This window comes from Rana temporaria, chromosome 1, assembly GCF_905171775.1.
Source record: "Rana temporaria chromosome 1, aRanTem1.1, whole genome shotgun sequence".
In the NCBI taxonomy this organism is placed as follows: domain Eukaryota; kingdom Metazoa; phylum Chordata; class Amphibia; order Anura; family Ranidae; genus Rana; species Rana temporaria.
In genome coordinates this window covers 24428268-24448475 of record NC_053489.1, presented here as the reverse complement: position 1 = coordinate 24448475, position 20208 = coordinate 24428268, and the positions used below count along the sequence as shown (strand labels likewise).

Sequence of the window (20208 nt, the reverse complement as noted above, 5' to 3'; positions counted from 1 at the left end):
CAATGTTTTTTTTTATTTTTATATTATTATTAAAACCGTGCCTTTTATTTCATTATAGAGAGTGTTTTTTCTTTGCAAGCAATGTTCTTATTTGTAACACTTTGATGATAATGTGTTTCAGGTGAGAGATCATTCATCTCCTTTGTAGTAGTGAAAAGATCTTACAGAAACCTTGGCATAAACAAAGGCTGCCATAGCTGTTCTGCTTCTGAAACTGCTGTTTACCTGGCTATTATGCTGACCCGAGTCCTCTTTGAGTCATTAATGTGGCACCTTTCACCTGGCATGCAGAGAGATGTCGCTGCTCTCTGTCTGTATATAAATCTATCACCTCCAAAACTCCGGGGGGCAACCAAATGGAAGCGCAACCACACAGGAAATCCCAGATCGATGAAGTCAGATCACATCCAACTTTTTAAATCCAGATATAGCACAATGAAACCCCTTCTAATGTTTCCACCAGTATGGGCTCGTTCACAGTAATCAAGTCTATTAGCCAGGTTCAGAAAGACTTAGGCTGGCGTATCAGTAGATACACCAGCCTAAGTCTGAATTTGCGCCGGCGCTAATTTAAGCGTATTCTGATAACCAGATACGCTTAAATTAGGCTCAGATACGAGCGGCGTAAGTGTCTTACACCGTCGTATCCTAAAGTGTAATATTTAGGCTGGCCGCTAGGTGGCGCTTCCATTGCGGTCGGCGTAGAATATGTAAATCACTAGATACGCCTATTCACGAACGTACGCCCGGCCGACACAGTACAGATACGCCGTTTACGTAACGCATTATCAGGCCTAAAGTTATTCCATCAAATAGCTGGAATAGTAATGTTAAGTATGGCCGCCGTTCCCGCGTCGAAATTCGAAAATTTTACATCGTTTGTGTAAGTCGTCCGTGAATAGGGATTTACGTCATTTACGTCGAAACCAATAGGACCGTGCGGCGTACTTTGCCGCAATGCACACTGGGATATGTACACGGACGGCACATGCGCCGTTTGTAAAATACGTTAATCACGTCAGGTCAACCCCCATTAACATAAAACACGCCCCCTTAGCCTATTTGAATTAGGCGCCCTTACGCCCGCCCGATTTACGCTACGCCGCCGTAACTTAGCAGGCAAGTACTTTGTGAATCATGTACTTGCCTTGCTAACTTGCGGCGTAGTGTAAATGCCATACGCTACGCCGCCGCAACTATGCGCCCGCCATCCTGAATCTAGCTATATATTGGGTGTAGCCTTTTAGATCAGGGGTGTCAAACTCAATTTTATCGTGGGCCGCATGGGCATTATGATTGCCCTCAAAAGGGCCGGTTGTATCTGTAAGATTAGATGTCCAGCGCATCCCCTTCCCATATACTAGATGCCAAGAGCCACCCCACCATCAGAAGTTGAGTCCCCCACTCTCCCTTACATCACAGTGCACCCCCCTTTCCTTATGCTGCTGCTGGGAGAAACGCGAGCTCTTCTGCAGCTGCAGGAGAAACGCGAGGGCCACATGAAATGGCCTGGAGGGCCGGACTCGGCCTGCGAGCCTTGTGTTTGACACCTCTGTTTTGGAGGAGTGGTGCTAAGCAGGGGCTGCAGTGGGCTTTTCCTGGGTTTAATAAAGTTGGATATAATCTGGCATAGTTGGTGTGCAACCTTTTGCTTCACTATTGAATGCATTAACGCCGAAAAAACGCATCGGTGTGAATGGAGCCTAAAGTAGAACCATAGGCAAACTCTTTATTTTTCACATTTTTGATAGAGCAAGTGAGGGTTATAACTAGAGTTGCATCGATAATACTGTTTTAAAGTGGCTGTAAACCCACTTTTCAAAAAAAAAAAAACACCACCTGCAAGACAAAGGCCATAATGAGCTAGTATGCATAGCATACTAGCTCATTATGTAATACTCACCTCAGATCGAAGCCCCTGCAGCTGTCCTCGTACACTGCTCCAGTGGCCGACATCTCTTCCGGGGGTTACTTCCGGGTATCGCAGCTCCGGCCGCCAGTCACGGCACAGCCTCCTTTAGAAGCGGCACGATCGCCGTTTCTAAAGTGCGCCTGCGCCGTTATCTACGGTGCATGCGCCGTAGACATCGGCGCCCGTCATTATTGTAAATATCTTCTAACCCGTGCAGGTTTAGGAGATATTTCAAGCACCTCCAGGAAAGCCTTAATCTAGGCTTACCCGTAGGTAAAAGTGGTTGTAAAGGCTGTCGGCTGTTTTATTGAAATCTACACAGGGAGATGGGTGCCCCCCCCCCCCCCCGATCGTCCCTGATGGCCCAGGTATCAGAGCAAGCATCGGAGCATTTGCAAGTACTCGTGTAAATGCTCGTTATTGGCACCGATACTAGTATTGGTATCGGTTAGATTTTTTTTCTCATCACCTGTGTTGTCCTATTGCAAAAATTTCCCTTCACTTCCTGTTCAATAGCCAAACAGGAAGTAAAAGGGAAACCCTGCAAATTAACAGAATTCCTTGAGGACCCCCAGGTTACCAGAACTAGTGTCCCCATTGGATTTTCCCTCTATTACTTTTCTGGGGATAACCCAAAATATGGGATTTTTTTTTTCTACTTTCAAGGATAAGGGTAAACAGGAGAAATAGAGAGGGAGAATCTCCATAACAGCAACGACAGCAATGAAAACAGACAGGGGTTCTAATCCCTCTCCACTCCATTTAAAGTGTACAAAAAAAGTTTTGCCTTTAGTTATACTTTTAAGCTCCACTGCAATGCATCTCTGTTGACAGGTGCTTTGGGATGTTATTCATGACACCACATTGCCCCAGCACTTAATGTGTGTAACGAAACGTCCCACACTCCGCTTGAGTGTTTTCGTCATATACCACTTCCTCCCAGTCTGAATATAGATATCAGATATTCCAACCACTCGCAAGCACAAAACAAGGTGATACTTGTTTAGTTGCTGAACATGGACTGTTTATTAGAACCAAAATACAAGTCTTGTATGCAGTTAAAGAGGAGGTTCCCCCCTCCTGCTCCTATTACTCTAACAATACACCTGTAACCAGAAACATGTATTAACATGAGCTAATTAACTAATTCCTTAAAGCACCTGATGTGACTCCATGCCCTACAGGTCAGACTTGTTGTCACAGAGCTTCACACAGTAGATGATACATTATCATAAGTATAAACACATGACACCTTCACACAAAAGCAGGAACTCCAGCAGGAGTCGGCCCGGCTCTTAAATTGTACAGAGGCCAATGTGATCAGCTCTCTCAACTAACATGTTGAGTTCAAAATCAAACAAACCAAGAATAGTCTTTATATCCTGGGAGATATTGTGTATACATATTACTGTCCCATTTTAAGTAATCCAAGACATATTTTCGCAGTCACTCTGTGCCATCATGGCACAGGGTGACTTAGACATAAGAGGTGCATGGGGAGCCGAAACAAGGGTTTCCCAACCTCTCCAAGGGATTCTGGGTTCCATGGGCCCTCTCGTCACAATGTGCATTTCCGCATGTTGTGTTGACACGCACATTTCCACAACAACATGGTGTGCATAAGTCCAAAACCATGTGCGGGCACGTTCGTTCTTTCATCCATTTATGGTCGCTGATGGCCCATTCTAAGAGAAGCGCAGTCTGTCTTAAAGTGGAACTAAACCCATCAATTTAATGGTTCCAAAAAGCAGCTATGTTCCCGGCACGCAATAAATGTTAACTGTCAATTTTGGTTGTGCTCTCCAACAAACTGTCAAACCATCAAATAGATGTCATAACTGATCACATGTGCTGCACCATGGCACTTACAGATCAAACAGATGCCAATATGGCAGCTTCCATTGCTTAAAAAGGATTAGTTCCACTTTAACGCTGCAACTCACAAGCAGCAATGCAACAGAAGACTGTAGTCTGAATGATCTCTAATCTGAAACGTGTTCTGAGTCAATGACTGAAAGAATCGGAAGTCGGAATTTCAGCCAGGAAAGAAGCTTTTTTAAGAAAGACCAGTCAGCAGTGGGCGCCTCCATGTCTCTAATTTATAAAAGGTTGCCTTTAAATGGAATCTGTCATCGAAAAGAAAAAGTGCATTTGGGCACGCAGCAGTAACGTCATGGAGGATCCCAACCCAAAGGGTGCACCTTCTAATGGCTGGGGCAGCATGACGAGAATTCTGGTGGTGCTCCCTCTGCTTTGGAGATCCTGGGATCGATGACATCACAGTGAGCGTTTCGACTTGCCTGTGTCCTTCCAGAACTGAAGAATTGAGTTCTTGATGGAGACCATCTTTAATTTTTCAATGCAACATTATACACCATGAGTTTCATACATATCTATGGATGCGTGTTTTCATAAGTGTGGCATCCCGTTCTTTTCTGATGGACCCCCAGCACATGCCAACACCGTAATTTGTCAATCTTGACCCTTCCACAGAGCAAAACGCAGACATGTGACCACACATACGTTGTGGTGAGCTGCGTTGGTCTAACATGAAAGAAAATGTGTGAGATGCTGAGATTCCTGTGCTTATTTAAACCATCAAATGTAGGAAGTCTCCAAAGCTTGCCGAGGCATCTCCCAACACGACCAGATCCCAGTCAATGATGCCAAAGAATGAATCCAAATATAAACATATAAGAACACTGTAAGGTGAGAGAGTCCCACAAAAATGTTTTATAGTTCACAATTCGACAATAAAAAACACAATTGGGGGGCTGCAACACTCCCCCCTTCATCACGACTACAAAACTGAAAAAATATATATGCAAAGAGTAAACTGCACATCCATACATCAATATGCAAAACTGAAAGAGCAAATTGCATAAAAACGTGTTTCATTGTGTATTAATGAAACATTAAAATTTTTCCTAATTCTTCTGGTGTCCATTTGTGTGTTTATGTTTGGATCCATTCTCTGGCACTTCTTGAAGGCCTGCTTGCGTAGTTCCCAACTGTGATTTCAAGGGAATGTCCCTGATTTGGAGAAATGTCCCTCTTTCCTCCTCATTTTTCCCTCATTTTGGTCTGATCTCTATAGTTGTATATAAAATGCACTTTTTATCTTTCAAAAAGTGTTTCCCAGAGCTAAACCTTTCATCCAAACTCTAAACTGCTGCATTTGTACATTTTAAAAGCCAATATGAATAGTAGTGGTAAAAAAAAAAAAATCCTTGTAGATTTAAAGGGGTTGTAAAGGTTCAATTGTTTTTCCTAAATAGCGTCCTTTACCTCAGTGCAGTCCTCCTTCACTTACCTCATCCTTCCATTTTGCTTTTAAATGTCCTTATTTCTTCTGAGAAATCCTCACTTCCTGTTCTTCTGTCTGTAACTAAACACAGTAATGTGAGGCTTTCTCCCTGGTGTGGAGTGTCATGCTCGCCCCCTCCCTTGGACTACAGGAGAGTCAGGACGCTCTCTACGTGGCAGATAGAGAAAGGAGTTGTGTGTTAGTGGGTGTCCTGACTCTCCTGTAGTTGAAGGGAGGGGGCGAGCACGACACTCCATACCAGGAAGAAAGCCATGCATTACGGTGGTGAGTTACAGACAGAAGAACAGGAAGTGAGGATTTCTCGGAAGAAATAAGGACATTTAAAAGCAAAATGGAAGGATGAGGTAAGTGAAGGAGGACTGCACTAAGGTAAAGGAAGATATTTAGGAAAAAATATTGTACCTTTACAACCCCTTTAACCTTTTTTGGGGGGTAATTCTCCTTTAAAGGGGTGTGGCAGGGGGTGTGTCCTATGCCTGCATACATTTGTTAGTAGGTGTCCCTCATTCCAATCTCAAAATGTTGGGAGGTATGCAATTTGTGATGGGAGATGCCTCACCGAGTCATTGAGCTTACTTGAAAACGTCGTACTTTTGATTGAATAAGCATAGGAATCTCAGCAACTCAATTTTTTTTTCCATGTTTGCCCAATGCCACTCACCACAATGCATGTTTATGTGGGTAGGCGTGGTTTAGGCAATGCTTTGATTGCATTGATTCTTGTTTAGTCTCCAAAGGAAAAGGATGGGGTAACTCCACCTTTTAGAGCATGTTGCATTTTACTCCCTGTATTACGGGGAGCCAGGGATCACCAACCAGCCTCTTGTTAAAGGGGTTGTATAGGTAAATGTTTTTTTACCTTAATACATCCTTTGCATTAAGGTGAAAAAACATCCGACGGTACCGCGCGCCCCCCCCCCCCCCGGAACCCCAGTTTTACTTACCTGACCCCTCGAAAGTCCCGCGCGCGTCCATGTGATCGTCTTCGGTTCCCAGCCTGGCAGTTGATTGACTAGGCTGGACGGATTGATAGCAGCGCAGCCATTTGCTGGCGCTGCTGTCAATCACAGCGGATGACGTGGCACCCTGGGGGGCTGGGCCGAGTAATACAGTCGGCGGCTATGCCCGCTGCTGTATCACGGGAGCATGCTCGCAAAAGCTTTCCACCAAAAAAACTGACAGGGGCCTTACAGGAAAATTTGCAGCTTTCTTTAGTGAAGCAAAAACAAACTGTCCTAAGATCTAGTATTCCGAAAACAATTTTATGACTCACCACCAGATTACCAGTCCCACACCTGGGATAAGGTTCCCATCTGTATCATGGTGCAAGAAAAGCCACAGGAGTTCAGGAAACCAAGTCCCAGTATCCCAGACAAGTCTACACCTTCTCACAGCTGTGAACTACTCTTCTCCATCTCACAGACAGGTGCTGACTCCTTCCTCCTTTTCAGCCCCCCCCCCCCTTTGCAGCTAGGTTAACACTTTCAGAACCAGAGTCCCTGTAATCAGGGTTGGAGGTTCTTTTCCACCCAAAGTCTCTCCAAGTCTCTGAATTCCGGGTCACAAATGAGGACTTACCAATCCTGAGAGAACTGTAAATCAGTCCTCTCCTCTCCAACCAGCCTACCCTGGAACCCCCTCACCCTTCATGAGTGAGAACCCATGAGTACTCAAAAACGTCTCTCAGATTGTCCCCCCTTAAAGCGGAGATCCGCCATTATTTTATTTTTTTTATTAGTCAGCAGCTACAAACACTGCAGCTGCTGACTTTTTTTTTTTTAAATAAGGACACCTACCTGTCCAAGAGCGCCCGCGATGTCGGCACCCAAAGCCGATCTCTGCCTCGGCTCTCAGATGCTGCCACCGCCATCTTCGGTAAGGGAATAAGGAGGCGAAGTCTTGCGGCTTCACTTCCTGGTTCCCTACTGCGCATTTGTGACTCGCGCTGCGCAATGCCACTGGTCCCTGCTGTCTTCTGGGACCTGTAGTGATATGAAAAAGGTATAGTGTCCAGTAGATAATTGATATCTTAGGTGTTATTAGTATGATGACTCTAAATTAGGTTGTTCAGCAGCAACACACAGGCTCTCCAGAGAAAACATTTTAATTAACTTCCAATAACAAACAAAGTCCAAATTCCGCAGATGATACAAAATCCAACAGAGTAATTCCAAGTCTCATCTTAGAGAATATATATTCTGATCCCTTCCAGACCAACATACATGCAGAGAGTACATAGGGAAAATATTCTCTAAGTGACAAGACTGAACTCCCAGATTATATTTCCTATTCACTGAATAGCTGAGCAATTTGATTGGCCGTCTTTGATCTACATCCTGTCTTTCAGAGTGACAGGTAAATGACCCCAGCCGGAGTCACTAATTAGTATGCATCCTTGCATACTAATAAGCTCCCTCTAATAAGTAATTAGATTAATGGTTTGATGTGTAAAATAGACTTCATCCTGTCTCTTTGCATATTGACAATCGACAAGCCTCTTTTGAAGTGTAACTTGTAATTACAGGTTTGAAATCTGGCCTGGTCAATTTTGGACTTACACTATATATAATAAATAAATATATATATATATATATATATATATATATATATATATATATATATATATATATATATATATATATATATATATATAAATTACAACATCCCACATAAATCGGCCAACATATTACAACATATATTACAACAGGACCCGTGTGTCTCCCAGAAGACAGCGGGGGGGCGCCGGACGTGGCGTAGATTCCCGCAGATAATGCGGGGATCTATGCCCCGGAAGTGGGTGTAAATACCTGTCTTGGGTATCTGCTCCCCCCTGAAAGTTGCCAAACGTGACACCCGAGGGGGAGGAATCCGGACAGCAGAGGTTCCATTTTTGTGTGGACCTCCGCTTTAAATAGAGACCACAACTCAAATAGCAGGGAAACATTCAACCACCCATATTTAGGGAGTAACATGGTTTCAAGCTGACCCCCCCATACCCAAACCGATGCCCCCTCTGTGAGTGCATTTATTGATTTTTTTTGCAAATGGTGGGCTTCACGCAGCGCAGAAGTCCCACTGCAAGGAATTTGATTTCCTTTTCCCTGGAATTTAACTTTAAAAGTGTAAAATAAAAAAAAACACAGCTGCTTAGTGACGGCATAAATGTTCACAGTATCTGCGGTGTCTCACAATGCTTTGATCTTGCTATGTAAGTGACAGGTCCCCTTTAAACGCTCTTATCACAATAGCGGGATAAAATCCGGTGTTGTATTGCAGTAATTGTCATGTTTTGCTGATGCAATTTAGAAGATGTTTGACTAATCTCTAGAACCTTGACTTTAAATATTGTTTTCTCTTTGTGATAATTCAAAGTTTTTATATAGTAAATGATTTGTTGTGGGGGATCTTTTTTTTTTTTGGAAGCGCGTAGATCGGAGGAGACCGCGGAAATTCTCAGCGCCGGTGTCGATTCTGGGGTTTCCATGGCGATAGAATCTTAAGTGTTCACCTGAACGCAGCCATAGGATAAATGTGTAATCGGCAAGGGGCACGTCGTGCCGTCTGCCGCCGCGCACAGCTCAGAAAAGTAACATGACGTGTCGGTTACAATGCAGGAAATGTATTCTATAATTGTCTCCTGCTTTATTGTGAATCATTCATCGCATCTAATTAGGGTGCAATTTTTATATTTTAAAGCGCAACTGTCACTTTTTTTTGTTTTTTAATTAGACAAACTAAAAGTAGAATTCTCTATCAAAACGTTTTTACCTTTCTCGATCTCGTCTCCTATTCCGGTTTTTACACCACTTACAGCTACAGTGCGTGTCTCTTCTACTTCTTGTTGCACGACAGTGGTCAGGCAATTGGCAACAGCGTTGTCAGCCTGCCGTCTGCACCCCTTCGGTTGGCCACTGGGCTCTCTATCACGTGTGGCAAAATAGGAAGCGGCTGCATCTCACGTGGGCTCTAAGTAATGTTTTTTATTGGAATATGAAAATATCCAAAATGACATCGGCAGTGGTCAAGGTAGACGTGTTTCACACAACAGAAATGGCTTAATCATTAATGATACTGTTTACTGATACATTTCTGTTGTGTGAAAAGCGTCTACTTTAACCACTGTTGATGTCCTCTATTGGAATATGAAAATATCCAAAATGACACCAGAGGACATCAGCAGTGTTCAAGGTAGACGTGTTTCACACAACAGAAATGGCTTAATCATTAATGATACTGGTTATTACTGTTTACTGATACATTTCTGTTGTGTGAAACATGTCTACCTTGACCACTGCTGATGTCCTCTATTGGAATATAAAAATATCCAAAATGACACCAGAGGACATCAGCAGTGTTCAAGGTAGACGCGTTTTACACAACGGAAATGTATCGTTAAACAGTAATAAACTGTATCATTAATGATTAAGCCATTTCTGTTGTGTGAAACACGTTTACTTTGACCACTGCTGATGTCCTCTATTGGAATATGAAAATATCCAAAATGACCCCAGAGGATATCAGCATTGTTCAAGGTAGACGTGTTTCACGCAACGGAAATGGCTTAATCATTAATGATACTGGTTATTACTGTTTACTGATACATTTCTGTTGTGTGAAACACGTCTACCTTGACCACTGCTGATGTCCTCTGGGGTCATTTTGGATATTTTCATACTGTTTACTGATACATTTCTGTTGTGTGAAACACCTCTACCTTGACCACTGCTGGTGTCCTCTATTGCAATATGAAAATATCCAAAATGACACCAGAGGACATCAGCAGTGTTCAAGGTAAACACGTTTCACGCAACAGAAATGACTTAATCATTAATGATACTGGTTATTACTGTTTACTGATACATTTCTGTTGTGTGAAACACGTCTACCTTGACCACTGTTGATGTCCTCTATTGGAATATGAAAATATCCAAAATGACACCAGAGGACATCAGCAGTGTTCAAGGTAGACGTGTTTCACGCAACAGAAATGGCTTAATCATTAATGATACTGTTTTTATTTCTGTTTACTGATACATTTCTGTTGTGTGAAACATGTCTACTGTGTGAAACATGTCTACCTTGACCACTGCTGGTGTCCTCTATTGCAATATGAAAATATCCAAAATGACCCCAGAGGACATCAGCAGTGTTTAAGGTAGACGTGTTTCACGCAACAGAAATGGCTTAATCATAAATGATACTGGTTATTACTGTTTACTGATACATTTCTGTTGTGTGAAACACGTCTACCTTGACCACTGCTGATGTCCTCTGGTGTCATTTTGGATATTTTCATATTCCAATAGAGGACGTCAGCAGTGGTCAACATAGACGTGTTTCACACAACAGAAATGTATCAGTAAACAGTAATAACCAGTATTATTAAGTAACCACTGCTGTTGTAATTTTGAATATTTTCATATTCCAGTAAAACCTTTACTTAGAGCCCATGTGAGGTGCAGCTGTTTCTTGTTTTGACAAATTACCACGGAGGCAAGCCGGAGCTAGCACTCCGATTCCAGTGGGGGTGTCGGTTATACCTGGAGTGGCGAGTCCTTTTCATTTGGTATCATGTCTGGCAGATATTCTGTAAGTCTAATCTTGCTGGGTGCCATATGTATAGAATAGTGTACAGTTGACTGAGATTAGGGAGGGGGACCAGGAAGGGTTGTCCTCGGCCCCCCCCTACATTTTTGCTATTGCAATCGTACCTTTGGCAGTATTGATTAGTAATAGTCCTCAAGTCAATGGATTCAGATATGGAGCTTAGGCACTTACTATAATATCTTACTCACAAGATGTTATAAAAGTAAAAAAAAAAAATTTGAATACATTTTCATTAAAACCATCAATGAGAATCAGCAGCTGATCAACCACAAGGAAATATACACGGAGACCATCCTCACTTTTATGCCGCGTACACACGATCATTTTTCAGCATGTCCAAAAAACGAAGGTTTTCCAACTTCATCATTAAAAACGACGTTGCCTACACACCACCATCGTTTTAAAAAAATGATGAACAAAGCAATGTGACGTACAACACGTACGACGGCACTCTGAAGGGGAAATTATATTTTCCTTTTGGCTTCTTTAGCGGATTCCGTGTTAGTAAAAGACGATTCGCGCTTTTCTGTATTACAACGTGATGAATGTGCTTACTCCATTATGAACGGTAGTTTTACCAGAACAAGCGCTCCCGCCTCATAACTTGCTTCTGAGCATGCGCGGGTTTAAATTGTCGTTTTAGCCCACACATGATCATTTTTTACATCCCGAAAAACAAAATTTTTTCAGAAGCCAAAAAATTATGAGTAGCCCACACACACGATCATTTTAAATGAAGTTTTTAAAAACGTCGTTTTAATTCATGCCAAAAAACAATCGTGTGTATGCGGCACATCAGGGGGACATGGTGGTCGATAACTTGTACATAAAGAACTTTCCTTACAGTAAGATACAACTGAATGCCACAATGTGTCAAAGAACAACAACTTCCCAAGGGAGTGTTTAGCCAGGGGAGCACAAGGGGACGCTATAGGTCCCCACAGGGCTGTCCACTAAATGGGGTTCTGGAGGGCCCAATGAGCCCAGTTTCCAACCAACATAGGAGTATGTGTGGGTTTCTTCCATGTAAAGAGAAGATTTTGGGCCAAATTCACGTAGATCGCCGCATCTCTGCGGCGGCGTAACGTATCTCATTTACGTTACGCCACCGCAAGTTTTACGGGCAAGTGCTTGATTCACAAAGCACTTGCCTGTATAAGTTGCGACGGCATAGCGTAAATTCTCCGGCGCAAGCCCGCCTAATTCAAATGATCCGGGTAGGGGGGCGTGGATCATTTAAATTAGGCGCGTTCCCGCGCTGATCGTACTGCGCATTGCGCCGTCCCTAAAATTTCCCGACGTGCATTGCGCTAAATGACGTCACAAGGACGTCATTGGTTTCGACGTTAACGTAAATGGCGTCCAGCGCCATTCACAGACGACTTACGCAAACGACGTTAAATTTTCAAATTTCGACGCGGGAAGGACGGCCATACTTAACATTGGCTACGCCACCTAGGGGGCAGCTTTATCTTTACGCCGCGTATCGCTTACGGAAACGGCGTAAATTTACTGCGACGGGCAAGCGTACGTTCGTGAATCGGCGTAACGACTCATTTGCATATTCTACGCCGACCGCAATGGAAGCGCCACCTAGCAGCCAGCGTAAATATTGCACTCTAAGATACGACGGCGCAGGCATGTTTAAGTGTATCTCAGTTTGAGAATACACTTAAACATACGGCGGGCTTAGATTCGGAGTTACGTCGGCGTATCTGCTGATACGCCGGCGTAACTCTTTGAGAATCTGGCCCTTTATCTCCAAAGTGTATCTCCGAGAAGGGGGCAAAAAATAAAGATTGGTTATGGATCTATAATGGAAGAAACCTATTAAGTCAGTAAATCACTGATCTGTAATCTTTGCTGTTCCCCCTCCTCGAAGAAACCCTTTAGAAATCTTCTTTACATGGAAGCAAACCGGATATAAGTCTATGTTGGAGATTGGGCTTGTTTGGCCCTCTTGAACCCCATCTATAGTATATATGGATTTCTTTCATGTAAAGAGAAGTTTTTATCTCCAAAGGGTATCTCCGAGGAGGGTGAACAGTAACGATCAAAGTGATTTACTGACATAATAGGTTTCTTCCATTATAGATCAATCAGTTCTCCCCCCCCCCCCATCTACATTTTTATGTTGCAAACTGGTAGGGTTGTCCCGATACCAGTATCGGTATCGGGACCGATACCGAGTATTTGCGGGAGTACTTGTACTCCCGCAAATACCCCCGGGGGGGACATGGCTGCATATGTGGGGGGACATGGCTGCAATATGTGGGGGACATGGCTGCATTTATGTGGGGGGACATGGCTGCAATATGTTTGGGGACATGGCTGCATATATGTGGGGGACATGGCTGCATATATGTGGGGGACATGGCTGCATATATATGGGGGACATGGCTGCATATGTGTGGGGGACATGGCTGCATATGTGTGGGGGACATGGCTGCATATGTGTGGGGGACATGGCTGCATATATGTGGGGGACATGGCTGCATATATGTGGGGGACATGGCTGCATATGTTTGGGGGACATGGCTGCATATAGGTGGGGGACATGGCTGCATATATGTGGGGGACATGGCTGCATATATGTGGGGGACATGGCTGCATATATGTGGGGGACATGGCTGCATATATGTGGGGGACATGGCTGCACATATGTGGGGGACATGGCTGCACATGTGTGGGGGACATGGCTGCACATGTGTGGGGGACATGGCTGCACATGTGTGGGGGACATGGCTGCATATGTGTGGGGGACATGGCTGCATATGTGGGGGGGACATGGCTGCATATGTGGGGGGACATGGCTGCGTATGGGGGGGACATGGCTGCATTTGTGGGGGGGACATGGCTGCATTTGTGGGGGGGACATGGCTGCATTTGTGGGGGGACATGGCTGCATTTGGGGACACATTTAAAAAAAAGTATCGGTATTCGGTATCGAGTACATAAAAAAAAGTATCGGTACTCGTACTCGGTCCTAAAAAAGTGGTATCGGGACAACCCTACAAATGGTCTCGTTGGGCCCTCCAGAACCCCATTTATTGGGCAGTCCTGTGGGACACATAGCACCCTCTTGTGCTCCCCTGGCTAAAATTGAAATGCGTTGGGCTACATTCACTTGTGGTTGTTACCTGTAGATGTGAGGATGGTCTCTGTGTGTATGTGTATATACAGTATCTCACAGAAGTCAGTACACCCCTCACATTTGTGTAAATAATTATATCTTTTCATTTGACAACACTGAGGAAAATACATTTTGCTACAATGTAAAGTAGTGAGTGTACAGCTCGTAAATCAGTGTAAATTTGCTGTCCCCTTAAAATAACACACAGCCATTAATGTTAAACTGCTGCCAACAAAAGTGAGTACACCTCGAAGTGAAAATGTCCAGATTGGGCCCAAAGTGTCCATATTTTGTGTGGCCACCATTATTTTCCAGCACTGCCTTAACCCTCTTGGTCATGGAGATCACCAGAGCTTCACAGGTTGCCACTGGAATCCTCTTCCCCTCCTCCATGACGACATCACAGAGCTGGTGGATGTTAAAGACCTTGCGCGCCTCCACCTTCGGATGCCGCACAGATGCTCAATAGGGTTTAGGTCTGGAGACATGCTTGGCCTGTCCATCACCTTTACCCTCTGCTTCTTTAGCAAGGCAGTGGTCATCTTGGAGATGTGTTTGGGGTCGTTATGTTGGAATACTGCCCTGCGGCCCAGTCTCTGAAGGGAGGGGATCATGCTCTGCTCAGTATGTCACAGTACATGTTGGCATTCATGGTTCCCTCAATGATCTGTAGCTCCCCAGTACCGGCAGCACTCATGCAGCCCCAGACCATGACACTCCCACCACCATGCTTGACTGTATCGAAGACACACTTGTCTTTGTTCTCCTCACCTGGTTTCTGCCACACACACTTGACACCATCTGACACAAAATATGTTTATCTTGGTCTCATCAGACTACAGGACATGGTTCCAGTAATCCATGTCCTTAGTCTGCTTGTCTTCAGCAAACTGTTTGCAGACTTTCTTGTGCATCCTCTTTAGAAGAGGCTTCCTTTTGGAACGACAGCCATGCAGACCAATTTGATGCAGTGTGCGGCTTAAGGTCTGAGCACTGACAGGCTGACCTCCCCACCCCTTCAACCTCTTCAGCAATGCTGGCAGCACTCGTACGTCTATTTCCCAAAGACAACCTCTGGATATGACGCTGAGCACATGCACTCAACTTCTTTGGTCGACCATGGTGAGGCCTGTTTTGAGTGGAAACTGTCCTGTTAAACCGCTGTATGGTCTTGGCCACCGTGCTGCAGCTCAGTTTCAGAGTCTTGGCAATCTTCTAATAGCCTAGGCCATCTTTTATGTAGAGCAACAATTATTTTTTTCAGATTTTCAGAGAGTTCTTTGCCATAAGGTGTCATGTTAAACTTCCAGTGACCAGTTTGACCAGAGTGAGAGCGATTAACACCAAATTTAACACACCTGCTCCCAATTCGGGCAGGACAAATGGCTAATTGGGCCCAATTTGGACATTTTCACTTAGGGGTGTTCTCACTTTTGTTGCCAGCGGTTTAGACATTAATGGCTGTGTGTTGAGTTATTTTGAGGGGATAGCAAATTTACACTGTTATACAAGCTGTACACTTCTTCAGTGTTGTCACATGAAAAGATAGAATAAAATATTTACAAAAATGTGAGGGGTGCACTTAATTTTGTTGGATAGTGTGTGTGTGTGTTTGTGTATGTGTACTGTATATAGATATAGATATATCGTTGTGGTTGATCGACTGCTGATTTTATATGATGGTTTTAATGAAATTGTATTACCATATTTGCCGGCGTATAAGACGACTGGGCGTATAAGACAACCCCCTATTTTTCCAGGAAAAATGTTGGTTTTTGGGATATACTCGCCGTATACGTATACGACTACCCCCTTCCTACTAGTAGGGGTAGCCAGAACAACCGCTGACAGGAACAACTGCTCATCCTCTCGTCCGAGGATGAGAAGGCATCCGTGATAGACGAAACACTGAACAGAGGCCCTGCTGGGAAAATGAGTGTTCCGCCTATCACGGAACAGTCTGAGGAGGAGGTGCGGCTTTTGAATCATGGATGCCCGCAGCCTGAAACATGGATGTCCGCAGCCTGACAGAGACAGATCCAGCGTATAAGACGACCCCCAACTTTGGATGCATTTTTTTTGCATCCAAAAGGTCATCTTATACGCCGGAAAATACGGTAATAAATTTGTACTCCTATAATATCCTGTGTGCAGATGCCTAAAAAGTCCCTGATCTCCGTCAACTGTACACATGTGTTTCAGATAGGCAGCCCAACAGCCAAATGATGGAGTGCGTGGCATGCCCGATGCAGTAAAATCTTTGACTTTAGAGTCAAAGCTGCATAGTTACAAGAACATTTTTTATTTCTATTGGAAAAAAGATTTCAAGTTTATGAATAAACGCTAACCATTGCACGAACCACCAGAAGTATATTATGATTTGTCCCGACCTTGTATCAAACGTTTCCTGCACAGTTTGACCTGTTGCTCCGAAAATGTATTACTCCAGAATTACACCCATTGATGCTGATGAAAGATTCACTTTAAAGAAACCTTTCTTCTAAAACTGTCTTTTTTTAATTGCTATTGAAAGTGTTTGCTTTGATAGCTGGGATGATCTCATTGTACAGTACTATCTACAAATTGTAGTTTCAGCATGGAGGAACCAACTCTGCCGATTGTACGTTGTCGGAGGGCTATACCTTAACCTTACTCTTGAGACCTAAAGCTATGAGAAGTGCCAGCTGCTATGGTTGAGGATGTTTGCCAGAAGCAAGTGGAAAAAGAGAGAAAATCACAGCTCCCTTCAGCACAGAACACTTCCCGTGAAAATCTTGTCTATAAAGACATCCAAAAGACAGAAGTTAGCCCTCTGCCTGAGGGAGAAGATGAAAAGGTTGCTGCAAGGGCCTGTGGATAAATTGTCTACAAACCATGACCGCCAGGTCTCCCCGGTGGAAATAGATGGTGACCTGTTTGTATGTGGCATAACGAGCATAACGAGAAAATCGGATAACACCGTCATCCAAGCTGCTTCTGAACTCATGGATGTGACTAAGGATTCCAAGCCAGCAATTGGTCTTTGTGCTGACAAGGTAGAGTCCAAATGGGACACCAGTTCCAGTTATCTTTGAATTCTGAGGAGCTCAATGGAAATGACCATACTGACCAAGATTTCTTCAGATGAGCAGACTTCTGAGTTGGTCTCCCCCTTGTCAAAGCAATGGACTTTCCTCAGACCAGCCAGATCTTTCCACCATAAGTATCACAATGAGCTGGAAGGAAATCAGTGAAAATCTCTTGGAGTCCAGCCCTGGGAGTAGCCCTGCAGCCAGTGACCGCTCTGCCGATGTAATAGAATATATCCTTAAGGAACTTCAAGGCATCAGCCGAATTCAGGCGGAGATCGCTGAATTGCAGCAACATTTAAGCTTGATTACAGGTTCTGTTGAAGAGGTGTCCACTTGTGTTGACTCAGTTCTGAATGAGATTGAAGGCTTGCAGGGCGGGGTTGGGACATTCCCAAAAACATCTGTACTATCTCCTAGCATAGAGTCTGTTAGAGATCCATTATGTGATGGGACGGTGTTGTATTTTTTTGGAATCTCAGAGTATGAAGATGAAAACACATTGGAGAGGGTTCACTGCTTCTTGTGTGACCACCATTGCTTTAATGGTATCCAAAGCACCGAGTATATAAAAGAAGCCTACAGGGTTGGCAGTGGGTCCGATGCTCTGTTAGGGCCTAGGCCAACTATTGTTAAGCTTTCTCATCCAAATCACAGAGAAGCTATCCTTCAAAAATCTGTCAGCTTTCAGAGTTCTGGAGTGAGAATTGTTCCTTTTGAAGAGCATGATTTTCAAAACCGGCTGAGAGCCAACTCGCTCTCTGTGCTACAACAGGGCCTGAGAGAGAACAGGTGGAGTTCTCTGAGTCTAGATAAGGCAGTGGTAAGGACAGATGATACCGGGGGTGAACGCAAAACGGAGTCATTTCGCATAAGATATCAGAACAAAAGCACAGAAGCTCCGTGTGGTGCCGAGGAATTTCTCTTTGCACAAAAATGCACACTTGCCAAGAAATGCAGTTTATCGGAAACTGAGGCAACGAGGGGTGAAATGAAGGAAAGCTGTGAACAATGTTTGGAGAAAAGTGTAAGTAAACTTTGTATCCGCCTTGACTCACAAGAATCTCAAAAAAACCTTCATTTCACCAATCTGCCTTCCACCGGTGAGACGAAGACTTGCCGATGCTCTAGACTGCTAACTCGCTCTAACCATCTGAGTGCATCCGCAGAGGCTGAGGAAGCAGAGATTGCTATACATAGATGTTGCTCCATCGTTGATGACCACGAAGGCTTAGTCAAAGAAGGTGACCTGGTCCCCTGTGATTCCCGGGTCCAGTTTAGAAGTACAGAAAAAATAAATGTGATCATTAAAGACCCTTCAGGCAGTTTCACCTCTTTAAGCTTCGATGACACCGTAGACAAGTGCTCTGTTGGGACAGTAGCAGAAACATTAAAAGAGGTGGTCCATATAGACCTAGAAGGTCAGGATAAGACTGGTTACGTATTTAGAGATTATCTTGATCAGCCAACTGAAAATATAGATATAGTAGACATTAAGTTTTATGCAAATAAATTGGGTAAAGCTCTTAATCATTTCCGATCAGCTTTAAAAGTTGTTTTTAATAAACTTGAAAGTCCTGATGTCTTTATGGAACATAAAGAGCCCAGTTTCCCAGTGCCCGATTGCGAAACCTTACAAAGACTGAACAGCATTGGCAGTGGCCACTTCAATGACAGTCTTCCTACGCAATCCAGCATGAGTAATAGCTACAGCTCCAGTTCCAATCTTAAAGAAGATGCCTACTTTGTGCTTAACCGGGTCCCATCTCTGCCACATGAATCTTCTATCCCATCCTTGATACTTTCCCCTGATGTAGACCTTAAAGCCCCTCAGACAATATCATCTCCTGAGCAGATGACTGAAGTCGATGAGCTGGTAGAGGTAATAAGGGAGGGTAGACCTCTAAGGCTTGATCAGGTGTGCGTGGAGACCATATATCTCAACAAATGCATCAACAACTTCAAAAATGTATTGCGGGAGAAAAAGAAAATGCAACGGAAGCTCTTGAAGGACATAGTGCAGGAAACCTTTTGGGTTTCTGGTGAAGAGATGACCTCAGGTATATTAAATGAAACCATTGGTGCAGGTATTGAGCTAGTAACATTTGGGTTGGTGTTGGGGTATTGGTAGTGTGAAGTTTTATGTTGCTTGTCATTTTGTTGTCACCCAGCATCTTCATCTGTTTGGTGTTCATCATTGGTCACAAGCCTCGGTCTGCATGTTACTTACAAGGATTTGTTACCATCTCCCCTTTTAGCTTGATAAAAGGTATTGCTTGGAAACAGAGCTGAAGCTAAAGTGCACTTTGCAGGGCAGCAGAGCATGTCAAGCATGTGTTAATATAACCTTACTGAAAACCTCTTATCAAAAGGTCACGTATTACTCAAGTCTTAGAAAATATAAGCCATTAGGATTCCCAAATTGTACCTTTTTTTTTAAATATTTTTTTTAGGTCTTCTGAAATAAAATTTGGAGATGCTAAATAGTTTATAGATTTTTTATTGCTGGTGGACATTCCACCAGCCATCAACACAGCACAATGGCCACTAGCCATCTCTTAAAAGGGTTGTAAAGCTTGCATCCCATGCATTAAGGTGAAAAAACATCCAATGCTTACAGGCAGCCCCCCCTGTTTACTTACCTGAGTCCTCGAAAGTCCTGCGTCATAAACGCACTGGCTTCTTGGCCGGGCTTCTCGGCTCTTCATTGGATAGATTGATAACAGTGCAGCCATTGTCAATCATCTCCAGTGACGAGAGGGCTGGGGCAGGGCCAAGTCCTATAGTTGGCAGCTATAGACGCCGAAAAACAGGACTCGGGAGCGCGCCCGCAAGGTAACCCCCTTGGGAAAGCGCTTCTCAGGGGGGTTAGCTGATGTGGGAAGGAGCTGAGACAGCCACGAGGGATCCCAGAAGATAAGGTTCAAAGCCACTATGTGAGTGAGTGAGAAACTTGTATAGCGCTACAAATGCGAACTGAATCGCCTCAAGGCGCTTGGTATCCATTTCCTTCTATTTGCCCCCTCAGAATAGGTGGGTCTTGAGTTTTTTTCTGCAAAATGAGCTGCACAGCAGAGGTAAGTATGACATGTTTGTTGTTTTTTTTATTTTATTCAAACCATTAATAACCCTTTAATTATTGTTTTATTCAACTACTACT

At 43.8% G+C, this 20208-nt stretch overlaps 1 protein-coding gene across 4 annotated transcripts in view; it reads left to right on the top strand.

Moving 5' to 3' along the window:
* UNC13B (unc-13 homolog B) overlaps positions 1 to 20208 on the top strand; it is a 580491-nt gene that overhangs the window by 334492 nt on the left and 225791 nt on the right. For 2 of the 4 annotated variants that reach the window (XM_040336016.1, XM_040336015.1), the window contains exon 1: positions 16673 to 19108. The exons of the other annotated variants lie outside the window; for them this stretch is intronic. In XM_040336016.1, the coding sequence (XP_040191950.1) occupies positions 17104 to 19108 (2005 nt within the window). In that variant the 5' untranslated portion in view covers positions 16673 to 17103. Of the gene's footprint in view, positions 1 to 16672; positions 19109 to 20208 lie in introns of those variants that run through there. 4 annotated transcript variants of the gene reach the window in all.